This window comes from Homarus americanus, unplaced genomic scaffold, assembly GCF_018991925.1.
Source record: "Homarus americanus isolate GMGI-L3 unplaced genomic scaffold, GMGI_Hamer_2.0 scaffold367, whole genome shotgun sequence".
In the NCBI taxonomy this organism is placed as follows: Eukaryota; Metazoa; Arthropoda; class Malacostraca; order Decapoda; family Nephropidae; genus Homarus; species Homarus americanus.
In genome coordinates, this window is record NW_024743709.1 from 18314536 (window position 1) to 18329253 (window position 14718).

The 14718-nt window shown below is 35.6% G+C and overlaps 1 protein-coding gene across 8 annotated transcripts in view; it reads right to left on the bottom strand.

Annotated features, from left to right (window-relative positions):
• Window positions 1–625: 625 nt before the first annotated feature.
• The window catches only part of LOC121877237 (calponin homology domain-containing protein DDB_G0272472-like), a 98885-nt gene continuing 84792 nt past the window's right edge, over window positions 626–14718 (bottom strand). For 7 of the 8 annotated variants that reach the window (XM_042382871.1, XM_042382873.1, XM_042382872.1 and 4 more), the window contains 3 exons: window positions 12932–13254; window positions 12132–12248; window positions 626–2745 (listed from right to left, as the gene is read on the bottom strand). In XM_042382871.1, coding sequence (XP_042238805.1) covers window positions 2655–2745; window positions 12132–12248; window positions 12932–13254 — 531 coding nt within the window. In that variant the 3' untranslated portion in view covers window positions 626–2654. The remainder of the gene's footprint in view (window positions 2746–12131; window positions 12249–12931; window positions 13255–14718) is intronic. The other variant, XM_042382875.1, reaches the window with a different exon arrangement.

The window sequence follows — 14718 nt, forward strand, 5'->3', positions numbered from 1 at the left end:
ACTCAAAGAAAATATCTCCAGCACCCAGAAACATTCTGGGGAAGTGGGCTAGTGTGTGTCTGTGCAAGAGGTATGGTTTAGACACTCGGAAACTTTTCCCAGTAACAGGAAAGGGTTCCATCGATAAGGAATTTTTTGGGGTTTGAGAAAGTTCTTTTGTTACCCGGAAATCTCTGATCCCCAGAAGTGCTCTGCACCAATTGTTCCGGCTAACGGGGATATCACTGTATATACCCGAAATTATGAGTTGGGAAATACTTTATACTTTATGATAATTACATATTTTATTTATTTATTTATTTATTTTAATCACTTTCTGTAAGATTAAGTGTGTATGTAAGTGAACAAAGAAAATTACATATATTTACCCAGAAATTAGGAGTTAAAAAATATCCATAACATACAGGTCATTGGTACGGAATGGTTGGAAATATCCCCGCTCGGCACTCATTTTAAATAATTTGTTCCAGAACATAGCCGTTTTTGGAGTGTTCTGAGTACCGGGACACGGATAAATGGTCCTATACCTGTACATACTGGTAGACAACAGTGAATATCTAAAAAATATGTGCTTTTCATGAGAATGTTGTGAGTAACAAGTTAAAAGGAAAAATAAAACAAATAATACTCACGTTAGTCTTACTGTAAACTGTACATATCTATAATGTAAATTCCGTACAAATCATTACAAACCATCTTCTCAAGGTTCATATAATTATGCATCAGTAATAGATTTCTTAGATGAGCTTTGCTAGTAGGGAAAGGAAGATCTAAATGATCTACAAGGCAAAACTATATAAATAATAAATAACTCTAAGAATAAAAATAATATTCTTGTTACAATAATACAGTTCCTTTAAGTAATCCAGAGATGGTGGTAATCTGTAGGTCCAAAGGGATAAACGGGTATTGATAAAAAAATACATTATGAATATATTCCTAAAATGCAAAGAAAATATCTTCAACGAATGTCCCTTATTTTTTAATTTTCACATCAGAGTTCTTGTAAAATCTTCATGAAGTCTATGCAAGCTGGATGTCAGACTGCAAAAGCAGTCATAAAATGTTACAAAACATTGTTTTGCTTGTTGGCAGCCATATTTATGCAAGCTGAATGCCAAACTGGAAGAACTGTCATCATAAAACATTACTATGTACTAACATATGTTTTATGTTATAAACATACCAACTGAGTAAGAAATTTAAGTTAGGTTACATTTTCTATATTACCATTTAGCTGTCAGGACACTAGGTAACCTATTAATTTCCTACTTTGTTTAAGAAAGAACTGTCATAACAAGTCATATGGACACTGTGGGCACATTCTGAATGGAAAAAGAATTTTATGCATATAAACTGACAAGCAAATTTAAGTACAGTACTTTCCAGCACATTAACCCTCCCCAAATTATATTACAAAAAATTGGACAAGGTCATCACCTCTGGTAAGTCCTTATAGTGAGCAGAAAGTTACAGTGCTGGGCTGTCTCCACTCTTCTAACATGGAAGAGATGGGAAGCAGGTTATAGGGCATCCTCAGTGGCACTAGGATCCAAGTCTTGTTACAAGACAGAATCAGATCACTTAATGTTCCTATTAGTAAATAATAAGGCAAGCAAAGTTTTATCTTTATATAAACTGTACACTAAAAGAAGGGACAAAAGCATAACAGATAGTTAATGCCACTGAGGAATGCAGAAGGCTGTGTATTGTATAGATTCAATGCAAGGGATATGACTTGTAAGTGGAAGGTAGTCACAGCAGCATAAGAAAAAATTCTCCAACAACTGGGACTATGCATTAGATATTTATAGAAATCAATTTCAAGGAAATATGACTAATATTGCACCTTTCTCCTTGGGGAATGATGTGAGCCATTAATGACCAAGTATATCACTTGACAGCAAGCAACTTATTCTGTCTCTCAGATACATACAACTATAATCATATAGTGTAGATAAAGCTCACACTAAGGTCTTTTCTATGGTAATCAAAATGCTTATCCAAGGAAAAGGTGTCTTAAGAAAAATAGACAAAATGCACAGGCAAAGAATAGGGAACTGTAGTACTGTATCATATTATGCATAACAAAATTTGCATTGGTGGATGATCCAGAGACAAAGTATCACTCTGCTCATTCTAAGAATGACATTTGATGTGGATGTAAAATTTGTCTCGGATATATATAATATGTCAACAAACGTAATGTTACCAATACATTAGAAATAGTTTTTCTCCTATGGATCATCCACTTGAAAAAATAAAAAAAGGTTCCAAAGTTGCACACTAGAAAGAACACATTGGGAATGTCACTGTTAACAAGTGATTACAGAGGAGAAGAGAGAAAAAAATATGTTTAAAGACTTTGCTTCACAAGTTGAGCACCATTCAGAAATAGATCAAGAGAAAGAAAGAGAGAAAAGACTTTCTCATCAAACATGTTCAGTTCCTGTACATATATACAATACCTATTTAAAGCTCGGTCACTTCTCCAGTACTTGTGATTACCAATCATCACTGGATCAGTCACAGTCAAGGTTCTCACAATCAAGCATGAACTGCAGCAATTATAAGATGCTATTTACTCTTCACACATTATAAAATTCTGTATAATATAATAATAATAGATCCACAGGTATACTAAGTACAAACTATCACGCATAGGATTCCTTGTTTGAGGCATCATCGAGATCTTCACTGATGGCTGACATGGCTTCGCTACAAGGGGAATTGGGTTGTTCCATTCTGGAATTCATAAAAAAAAGTTATATTAATAAGAAAAAAAAACAGTACATTTATAATATCTTCTACACTTAAAAAAAAATACACAATATAATTCACATAAGATGCAGTTAATTATACATCTTCTGGTCTTTGTAATTGGAGGCTATAAGGTCAAACAAAAAGTTTTGAGCAATTTTAAGATAAATTAAATTCCGGTAATGTACTAATGAATTATCCAATGTATATATTAGAATAAAAACAAGAAAGCGGACACAAAGTTGCCTGAAACATTGAGTCCAAACAATTTATGGACTTAGTGATATTTTGAATAATGCGCATAAAAATTCCATATTCATAATTTATGAGCCACTATCAATGAATGTGAAAAATGAGAGAAAAAAATCAAAATTACAGGTACTCCCCAATGAATGAAAGGGATTCATTCTTGAAAAAACTTTCATAAATAATTTTTTTTGTAAATCAAAGTATGTCACATCTTGAGACCTTCATTTCTTTAAACAAAGGCAAATGTTTAAATGAATAAAAATAACTGATTTGCATCACTGATGCAAATAGTGCTACTCAATGATTTGATGCAATTTGTGTCATGATGCATTCTCGAAGGTTAACACAGTGGTCCCGGATAACCGGAGTTCCACTGTACATACATACATGTTGATCTTTTCTGGTACCTACTATCATACTACATAAAAAATTTTCATTTATCCACTTCATTAGATATTTAAGACTTCTCAAATATTTCTTCCCTCTTCATTAGTAAACTATTTAGGAGACCTACCATTCATATCACAGTACAGTATTCTTATGTTAGTGATATTTTAAATCAACATTATATTTTTGTATAACATAAAATCCTTCACCGTCAGGACTCAGAGACTACTGGATGTGAATTTAATTTTTTTTGAGTAAGAGCATTTCCCCAGTGCTTCCCTAAATCTCCTTGAAATAATTAGGTATTCATATACTGTATACATTATTGATGTTACTCTGTCCAATGCTTCTTTCACTTGCACATCTTGTTTTTTATTTCTTAATTTTTAAATCATATTTACTCCATATATTGGTTTTAAGCTTCACACCCATTTTATAATAGTAACTCAATAATTCCTCTGTATACCCCATCTCTCCCTTGTTTAACATGGTCCTCCCTCCAAGTTTCTTAAATTAATGTTCATTTCATCATTCACTGTTTCATTTACAGAAACATCCATTCCAAGATATCTAAAATGTTCTCCATCCCCTGCTCTATCTCTATTCAAGCTAACCCTTACTTCAGTTTCCCTTTTCTACTTTCATTCATTACTGTACCCTATTCAAGCTGTTTGTACTACAATTCTTAATAACTACCACCATATACTTTCCCTGGTAATGTTCAGTACAGTTTACTCAACAGACTTCATCATCATCACTATTTTACATCCATTTTTCAAAACAGCCATGATTACCCGATGGCAGTTCTCCAAGCTGCATGACATCTTGTAGACTCTCATTACCGATGTTTCTGAGGTAATTTCTCACTTCTGGCCATTTCATTCTTAGTCTATTCCCAAGCTTTCCTTCCCTCTACATTTAAAGTCATGAATCTCTTGATCCAAATTGTCTCCTCCAATTTTTCTAAATACCAGAACCATTTCATCATACTGCTATGCAAAACTTTACCCATACCCACAGTCCCCAACCATACTCTTACCTCTGAACAGTGTTTCCTGTCTATCAAAGTCATATTACAAGTCATCTCATTCCCATTCATTTAAGTCTACATATGATATCATCTTTGACTACCAATGTTTCACTGCTGCATAACAACACACTATATATGCTAGCTATATACACCTTTCCCTTTTCAAAAAGAGATGTTTCTCTTGTAAATAAAGGCATCAACTTCCTAACTCTCAGGGTTCTGTTGCCTCATGGTGGCTGGCTGCTCAGATTCCGCACTCCCACAGCCTCCCTCACACACTACATCCGTATGCATCAGATACCTCTACGTTTTTTGTCATAGCACGATTACTATTTGGGATAGAAATATGGGGTTTGTACCATGAGAATTTGAAATAAATTATCTATAAATAGTGTTTGACAGGTGATCATTATAAAAATTTTCATTTATAAACACATGTTGAAGAAAAAAAGCCGTTTTTTTTTCTTCTAAAAACCAGTTTTTGTGATATAGCTCGAATGCGACGTCAGCAAATGCTACCTATGTATGTTAATTCCTAGCCAATTCGCAAGGCCAACATACAGGCAATTAAAACATCTAATAATTACTTAATAAGTAATATTAGGAGGACACGTCGACACCCATTTTAGATTTTCTATGTATTATTTAAGCATTTTCAACTATCTACCATTTCGACCTGGATTTGGGTCCCTAACCCCGTCGTAAGTCGGAGAGGAGCTGTATATGACATTATACTGTACCAGCATTATTATATGTGCTAAGAACATGAAATTTGTTCCTTGGTAATCCTTACATGTTTTTTGACATGGCAACATTGATGGCTGTAGTGGTGAGTGCACATAGGCAAGGAAGATACCAGACATACATTTAAATGATGAAGCCATCTACCTCTGCTACCTTAACATTCTTGAGTTTATATACAGCCAGTCTTGCATGCTCACCCCATTACTACTATTTCCTCTTTTGCTTTGAACACTATTCAGTCCATCACATCCTAGGATACCTTTACTTTTCTTATTTATTACACCTAAGTTGTTTGAAATATTGTCCCCCCATATCTTTTACATTTTTTATTTTTCATGAAATCCATTAAGTCCCTCATTGTTAACTTTTGAGTTCCTCATCCTAGTTTCTTCTAAAACAACTTCTTGTTTTTTACAGAACCTTGTGACAACCTTTCCCCCCAACTTATGTATGCTTTCACAATTCTATCGTTCTAGGCTTGCTATTATTTTTTTTCATTACCTTTGTAACTTTCACTCATATACCCTTCACGTTTCGTTAATAAGTACTGTACACCCACTCCTCGTTTTACACACATTTGATTTAAGAGTCTTTGGAATAACACGTTTGTTCAATTAATACCAGTTCCTAATATACACGCAATTATTTTTTAAATAACGCTGTTTAAATTTGCTGCGTACAGCGTATTCTTTTTTAAATTAGCCGCGTATTTGTCTGGAAGCGGAGACTCGTGTAATGTCCGGTGAGGTGCTTGTTAGTATTACAGTAAAGTCACAGTCATATCAATATCAATGATTTTAATATTATTATTAATAATAATAATAATAATAATATAATCAATATTATAATAATGTAATAATAAAGATTACTACTACTAATGATGATAATGAAGTATACAGTACTGTACAACTGTGATGGCATCCAGTTGTTTAGTGTTTACAGCAGTATACAGTACTGTACAACTGTGATGGCATCCAGTTGTTTAGTGTTTACAGCAAGCTTCCTGCTTACCACTTTCTCAGTTTGTTTCAGCACTACTTGTTTGTGTGTTTATCACGTATCTTTCAGTGTTAAACACTGTTTTTCCCATCGAGCATGTCTGGAAAACGTCCATCTGCTTCCTCTGGTGAGCCTAAAGCATGAAAAACAAGTGCAATGGACGTCAAGCTAGATGTGATCACTCACCCGTACCCTTGCCTCAGTAGTCTCCCTCCTCAACCCCACCTTTGTCAAGCAGAAATCGCCAGTTATCAATGTAAGTGTTATTTAAGATGTATTTACCATTGTTTTTCTTTATTAACTAGTTTTTCTTTATAAGGTAAAAGAATATTTATTGTGAGTTACCCTGTACGGTAGTATATGATGGTTCCCCTAACCTGTACCATATACATGTACAGTATTCTTTTGGGAAAAATAGGTTTAATTTACATGTTTTTGATTTAAGTGGTGATTTTCAAGAACATAACTCCTATGTAAATCGAGAGGTGGGTGTACTGCCAACCTTGCATCCCACCATTCGTTTACTTGTTTCCCCCTACTTCTTATACTGACACACTTATCTGCACTTTCGAAGACTGCCACTTCCCCTTTACCTTCATTTGCATATGCCAATCTCATCTCGATTATTTCCTTAAAAATTTGCAGCTACATTCTCTTTACTCAGCTCAATGGTATTTTTAACCCCATTTCCTCAAATCTCTTTAAATGAAGCTTCCATTCATATTAATTTTGCTATTACCCGCTCAGACAGTCCATTTATTTCCATCATCATCAATGATTTACAGACATTTTCCTTGATTACATGGCTTTACCATGATGACCTGATGGTAGCTCCCCATGTCAATCTTGGCCTGCCCCTGGCTCTCCATGTTTAGGCTGATGCATCCACTGGCCCAATTAGTCACATCCATTCCCTCCACATGTCCAAACCATCTCAGCCTGCCTCTATGCACAACTTTACCAAAACTTTCAATACTCAGCTGCCCTCTTAGCTCTGAACAGGGCCTCCTGTCTTTCAGTGTCATAATCTACATCTACCTCATTATTCTCAATTCAGCTCGCTCAAGCCTCCTTGTGTCATCCTCTTTAACTGCCCACATTACACTGCTAAACAACATCACACTTCTCGCACCAACCATACATTCTTCCCTTCAAGTTGAAGGAAAGGTCCTCTTGCCTCAATAAAGGCAGCAGCTCCCTAAACTTCCTCCAGCCACTTTTGACTCTTACAACTGAGCAGGTTTCAGCATCCCCATTAGAACTGATCATGCAACCCAAGTAACAGACATAACCCCAATGCTGAGTTTCTCTAGCCTTGCTGTGGGTACATGGTTACCTGCTCATACAAAACACTTAAAAGTCAGCAACACCCTGCAGTCTGCCATCTACTCCACTGCACCTCTTGTGTACCCACCTTCAACACTTCTTGCATATTACCGAGTTGCTGCCAATGCCTTTCTTACAGACAAAACATGACTGCTTTTCACTTTCCACCAAGGATCTCTCAACCACACTACTAATCAATATTTTTGTTTTTGCCACATTCACTCTCTGGCCCTTTGACTCTATTCCATCATTAAGTTCTTAAATTTCTCCATTGCCTCTTCTATACTATCTACTATGAGTACTCATATCGTGCCATAACCACTCGAACAAGACACACCTCAACTTCTAGCTTTCTCATTGCTCACCTCACTACTTCACATGGTACCCTGTTAAATAACTTCTCGAAATTTACATATACGTACTGTAAGAAGTAAAAAAAAATTTCTCCTTCCTTAAATATTTTTCTTTGTAACTGCCTGGTCATAAATACTGTCTCTGTAGTCCTCCTACCTGGCATAAATCTATTCTCTCCCATATTAATTTTTCAATCACTTTTTCATCAACTTTCTTAACTTGATGTATCAGGTTCCTGCATTTAAGTGCACCACCTTCACCCATTATTCCAGTGTATTAGAGGTTTAAATGCCAGTTTTAGACAAGTTGAGACTACAAGTTATTTACCTGTAGAGGAAGAATCTGTCTCCTTAAGCACTACAGTACAGTATATCTATTTCTCAATTCTTGTCTTCTTGGGTTTCCTTTCAATTAGTCCTTTTTTGCCATACTGCAACCTAGCTACAACTACTATTTTATGTGATGACCTTCTTTAACCTGTGACAGTATATTTATAATGCAAGTGATAACAAAGGCAGACACTTAAAAAACACCCAAACACTTGCCATGTCTTCTGCCATGTATGATAGTGTACTGTAATATCTTTACATATTTGAACACTAAATGCAAGTGGTTATATCTCGTTTTATGAGCATTTTCTATGAAAGAATTTAAAGACCCTTCTTTTCAATCTTATTATTGTAGATTAATTATTTAAAGAGATATGAACAAGCTACATTTCAAAGGAAACAAGTGACTGCATATTACTTCTCAAGAAAGTGGTTCACAGCATCAGAATGCAAGCAGCTTGACATATCATTCTTGACTGAGTGTAACTACTGTACTAGTTATCCAAAAACTGCTTTGCTTCTTATCAGAATGTTAATTGCAACCAAAATTGTGAATAATTTTTTTTAAATTTCTAATTTTTAATAGTACAGAACCTTCCATGAGACCAAGTCTTATAAAACCTTGGTGGGAACTGGAATTTTATGTCTTCATTTAAAACTTGTCAGTTTCCTTTAAATACATGTACAGGTGGACCAGTTACAGACAAACAGTAGGGCCCATGTCCAGCATGTGTCAGAACACACTTTTCTCATTCTTCAATAATTTTTCAATGAAATGATCTTCTCAAATGTCAATCTCAATACTGTATTTGTTTAAATTGTTCTTCACATTCAACAGGTGCTATATTTGCACAAGATAGTTGACACAAATCTTGTTCTGCTCCTTAAAGCCCTTCTTCAAATTCAGGAGGGGGTTTTGAGAATTGCAATTAAATGCCAGGTAGAGACGTGTCCTCCTAATATTACGTATTTAAGTAATTATTAGATGATTTAATTACCTGTATGTTGGCCTGGCGAGTTAATGCTAGGCATATACATACCTAGGTATAAAGCTAGACGTTGCACTCTGAACTGCAGTATATCACAAAAACTGGTTTTTTTTAGAAGAAAAAATGCCTTTTTTTTTTTACTGGAAAACAGAATTCTGAATAGCGATTGACCAGTAGCTTCAATATTAGAAAATGTATCATCCGAGACAAGAGAGTTGAAGAGAACGGGATAATATTAATTGTGGCTGTGAAATACATTATGCAAAAAAGAACCTTTTTCTGATGGACTCATCACTACCGGTATACATACAGATCAACAATCTGTTTCCTGACTCACCCACAGGACAGAGGAAGGGTGGGGGTTAATTGTGATTTAATAACTCGATTCTGGCCACACTGGCTCTTGGCAGGATTGGTCTTGAACACCTCAATTCTTTTCAATCTCAACTATTGTACATTCCATTTCATCTAACCACCAATAAAATAAAATCTCCACTACACAACTATATCCCTCAAATTCTTTCAATTTGTCTTCTTCATTGTATGGAAAATGTGTGCAGAACGTAATCCTTAAATTTACTTTTCAACGACTGCCTAATATTTACAGAAAAATCTCTAATCACCCTTTTATAATTACTACTTTCTTAGTCACCAGACTATCTCTTGGTAATAATTTACATCAATAATCTGCATTTATATAAAATTGCCAGAGTATTTTCACTTTTTTAACAAGATCAAACCATGTTTACAAATGTTTCAAACAATTTCTCTTAGACTTTTCCTATTTACTGTCTGCTTCTATACAGTACAATGATGTCTCCGTTAGCCGGAACAATTGGTGCAAAGCACTTCCGGGAGTGCGCCCCTCGGAAAATCATTCCCAAAGCTAGAATTTTCCGGAAAATTCTGACTATGGGAACGATTTTCCATGAAAATTTCAATTCCAGCTATCGGAGAGTTCTGGGCTTGAGGGATTCCAGCTAACGGAGATATTATTTATATATTTTAGGTTTATATATGCCTTACCTTTTGCCAACATTCCCAATTTTTCCTTTAATTATTTGTGAGAGTTTTACTCGCCAGTATATTTTTTATGATTAGTAAATAAATTTAACACAAATTAACTGTTATTTCACTTCAATGCATTTTTGCTATAAACACTATTAATAATAAAAGCAAGGTGGCACATGAGAAGTATTCGTGAAATATTTTCCTCATTGACCATAACTACAGAGTCAAGTACTACCTAAGATATACCAAGTTCTTATATCACTGAAGAATTATGCTGAATGGTACGGCTACTGCAGGAGTATGGTAAGACTGTTGCCACCTGCTTTAATTATTCATAAAAAATGCAAAATAATATGATATGAGCATTACCTTATCAAGTGCAATTAAAGTAGGGAAAAATATTAAATACATAAGGGTAAAACCAAGGGAAATAATAAAAATAAACTGGTAAAAAATAACAACTTTTACATGATAGAATGAACTGTAAGAATGTGTAGGAGACCAGTGGTGCCATATTAATGTGTAGACCAGTGGTGCCATATTAATGTGTAGACCAGTGGTGTCATATTAATGTGTAGACCAGTGGTGCCATATTAATGTGTAGTCCAGTGGTGCCATATTAATGTGTAGACCAGTGGTGCCATATTAATGTGTAGACCAGTGGTGCCATATTAATGTGTAGACCAGTGGTGCAGCATGAATGAGTAGGTGACCAGTGGTGCCATAGGAATGTATAGGAGACAAGTGGTGCCATATTAATATGTAGGAGACCAGTGGTGCAGCATGAATGAGTAGGTGACCAGTGGTGCCATATGAATGTGTAGGAGACCAGTGGTGCAGCATGAATGAGTAGGAGACCAGTGGTGCCATATTAATGTGTAGACCAGTGGTGCCATATGAATGTGTAGGAGACCAGTGGTGCCATGTGAATGTGTAGGAGACCAGTGGTGCCATATTAATGTGTAGAAGACTAGTGGTGCCATATTAACGTGTAGGAGACCAGTGGTGCAGCATGAATGTGTAGGTGACCAGTGGTGCCATATGAATGTGTAGGAGACCAGTGGTGCTATATGAATGTGTAGGAGACCAGTGGTGCTATATGAATGTGTAGGAGACCAGTGGTGCAGCATGTATGTGTAGGTGACCAGTGGTACCATATGAATGTGTAGGAGACCAATGGTGCAGCATCGATGTGTAGGTGGCCAGTGGTGCCATATGAATGTGTAAGAGACCAGTGGTGCCATATGAATGTGTAGGTGACCAGTGGTGCAGCATGAATGTGTAGGAAGCATTACTAGCAGGAGGCAGGACACTTCCTTACTCTGTATTATAACAGTTTCCATGTTGACTGAATTCATGATAAGTTTAACTAATCAATTATCTAAAATTTGATTGTTGATCTTGTACTTTGCTTTTTTTTAAATGTCATTACTCTTTGTAATTCAACATGATCCTGAAATAAAAAATGGAAACAAATGTTAAGGAGTACTTTTTCATCAAAGAATGCAGCCTATAATGCAGCATACTGTAACTTACTGATCTGATATGGGAGCCTGATACAAACACTCAGTTTTAATTTAAAAAAATCATATATACATGAAAAATGCAAAAACTAGTACAGAGGAACAGATAGTGAGAGATTTATAATGTAACTCAAAAGAAGGAAATTATACACAAATGTTAAGAAGGACATGTCTTTTCATAACAGCATTAAGCAAATTAAAAGTGCAAAAAAGCATTAGGTTTGCAAAGTGTGATAGCAAATTGCATTACAGCACACTATAGCAGTTGTCCTTATAATAATATTAATCTATCAATACATTACAAATAGATTGATAACAACCTTTACTTTTCAATGATGAAACTGCTATTGGGTGCTAATAATTGCAAATATTTACAGTCATAATTAATGCAGCATCACAAGTTATTCATTTAACACGCGCCAACAATTACCTGTCAAGCTGCTGCACTTCAGAGGGAGGAGTGCGAAGCGTAGAATTGGAGGAGGACCTCTGATGCCTCAAGGACGCAGTCAGATATGAGCTCAAGCTGCCGTCGCTGTCGCTGTCACTAGAAACAGATAAGTATGGTCCAGGAAGGTACACACACACAAAAGCCCAAGCCCGGCACCAGACATAAGCCGCATGGCACGGAGGCACACAAGCTTTGTTAATTCACGCAAAAGCTACTCACTCTATAACCAGCCAAGGTAAACTGTGAAGTAGATGTAAATGAGTTGGAGAGCATCTTGGCTGGGAACAGGTGATGTAAAAGTGGTGTTTCTGTACTGAATTTTATGCTATCATTATATTGACATTACAAGCAGTTCTGTACAGTAGTAATAATTAGTTATATCCTTTTTACTCTTCATACATTGTAAATCATTCTTATTACATGCTACAAATTATGTATATATGCATGTGACTTGGAATGTAGTTAGACTGCAAGCTTTTGCAATATTATGACCATGGTAATCAGTTAATATATGACATGCAAGACATACATGGGCAGAAAGTTAGACATAGAGAGAGATAAGGGCAAGAATCATTATTAATAGGTTTTGAGGTAAAGACAATTGACTGCCCACAAGTACAAGGATTTAGGATTCAATTTTAGTTGAGTCTAGCTTCTATGGTGACGAAAAAGTCGCTGAGTAGAGACTTGAAGTCAAGTATCTGCGTAGAGAAGAGGCCATGACCCACACGATAGGAGTCATAGCCAGGCAGAGCCTACACAGTTGGCAATCTAGTTACCTGTCAGATATGTCGGAGTCCGAGTCATTAATGTCACCCTGGATAGCCTGCTGGAGATCTTCAATTCTCTTGAAAGCAAGTTTAAGGTCACTCTTGAGAGTAATCACTTCAGAATCTGCAAGTTCAAGTTGTTTTTCAAGCTCTCCTTTTTTGTTAAATACATCTGTGTGCTTTTGCTGCAGGGCTGACAAGTCCTCTTTGGCCTCACGCAATTGACGACCAATCTTCTTGCTCTGTTCCAAAGCCTGTGACTCCTTCTGATGAGCTGAATCACATTCACTTGATATTCGCTCAATTTGGTCTTTCAACCTACCAATCTGACTCTGTAAACCAAATAACAGAATTAATGACATACTGGTAACTACAGTGCTGTATATTTATGATATTTATTAACTTAATTTTGCAAAAACACAGGGCCCCCAAATTCATAGATTTTTTATTCTGCGATTCTCTATTTTTTGCAGATGACACCCTGGATGTACCCAAGAATGTCAGTGGGTAGTTTTAAAGTTGCCGGCATTTTCAAGGCTGAGACAGGGAGTCATTCATTTTAGAGACAGTAATTTCCTATACCTCTAGTGTAAATATATATGTGTGTGTGTGTGTGTGTGTAGACACACATACACAAATAAATAATAATTGGAAAATCCTCTCACAAATAATCAGGAACAATTTTATTAAAAATGTGAGTCACATTTTTAATAAATTTGTTTCTGATTATTTGTGAGAGGATTTTCCCATTATTATTTATTTGTGTGTGTGTGTGTCTACACACACACACACACACACACATATATACTGTATACAGTATATACAATACAACTACACATAAAAGAAATAATTGTCCTAAGGGCAAACTTATAAACAGAATACAAATTTCTTTGTCCACAAGTAAATGTACCCCCCAAATATTATTCACGGATTTGGCGATTTGCAATTTTGAGAACCAAATCCCCACAAATTTGCCCCTGTAATTAGTACATCGGTGAAAAAAAAAAAAAAAAAAAACTGGGGAATGAAAATTATCGAGTCATGAAACTGAAATATTTAGTAATAAAAATTTTAAAACCTGAAATTATACTTCATACTATAATGTACTGTATACAGTACAACATTTAAAAATGCATTCACAAACTCACTCTCTCCCTTGAAGGGGACATGTGATGTTGACCAGATTTGTCATTATGATGTCGAGTGTGTTGTAGTTCTATTAGGATGCTAGGATTTTTTATTTTTTTTTTCAGTGACATATGAGTGTCCGACTGGCCGGGAACCTCTCCCACTGAACCCTATGCTATAATGAACCCAATTTAAGATATTTTGATTTACAATTGGGTTTTCAGGAACCTAACCCCATCACAAATAGAGGTTTATCTGTGTATCAATTTTATTGTTTATCATAGCAATTTCAAATTTGTTAAAATTAGCCTAACCTAATGCTCTATAAATTGTTTAACTCTAAACCACATCATTTATGTGTATGTACAGTAGTTGGTAGTAAGCAGCTATCGAACAGGGAAGTACTACCATCTGGGAAGATATTGAAAGCATAATGTATTGTCTAGTGGTAGACCCTGCTGCCATATGGCACCAAAAAAATTGTGACCAGGTCCCAAGTTGCTGATCTGACTTTCTGCCTCATTTACACACAATTGCAGGGTTTCAATTATTTCTCTTACTTGACAACACAACATACAATACAGATATCGTTTCTCACTATTGATCATTTTTTGGGGGGAGGGGGGGTATTTATTTATGGGCCTTTATTAGAATTATTACTTTTATTA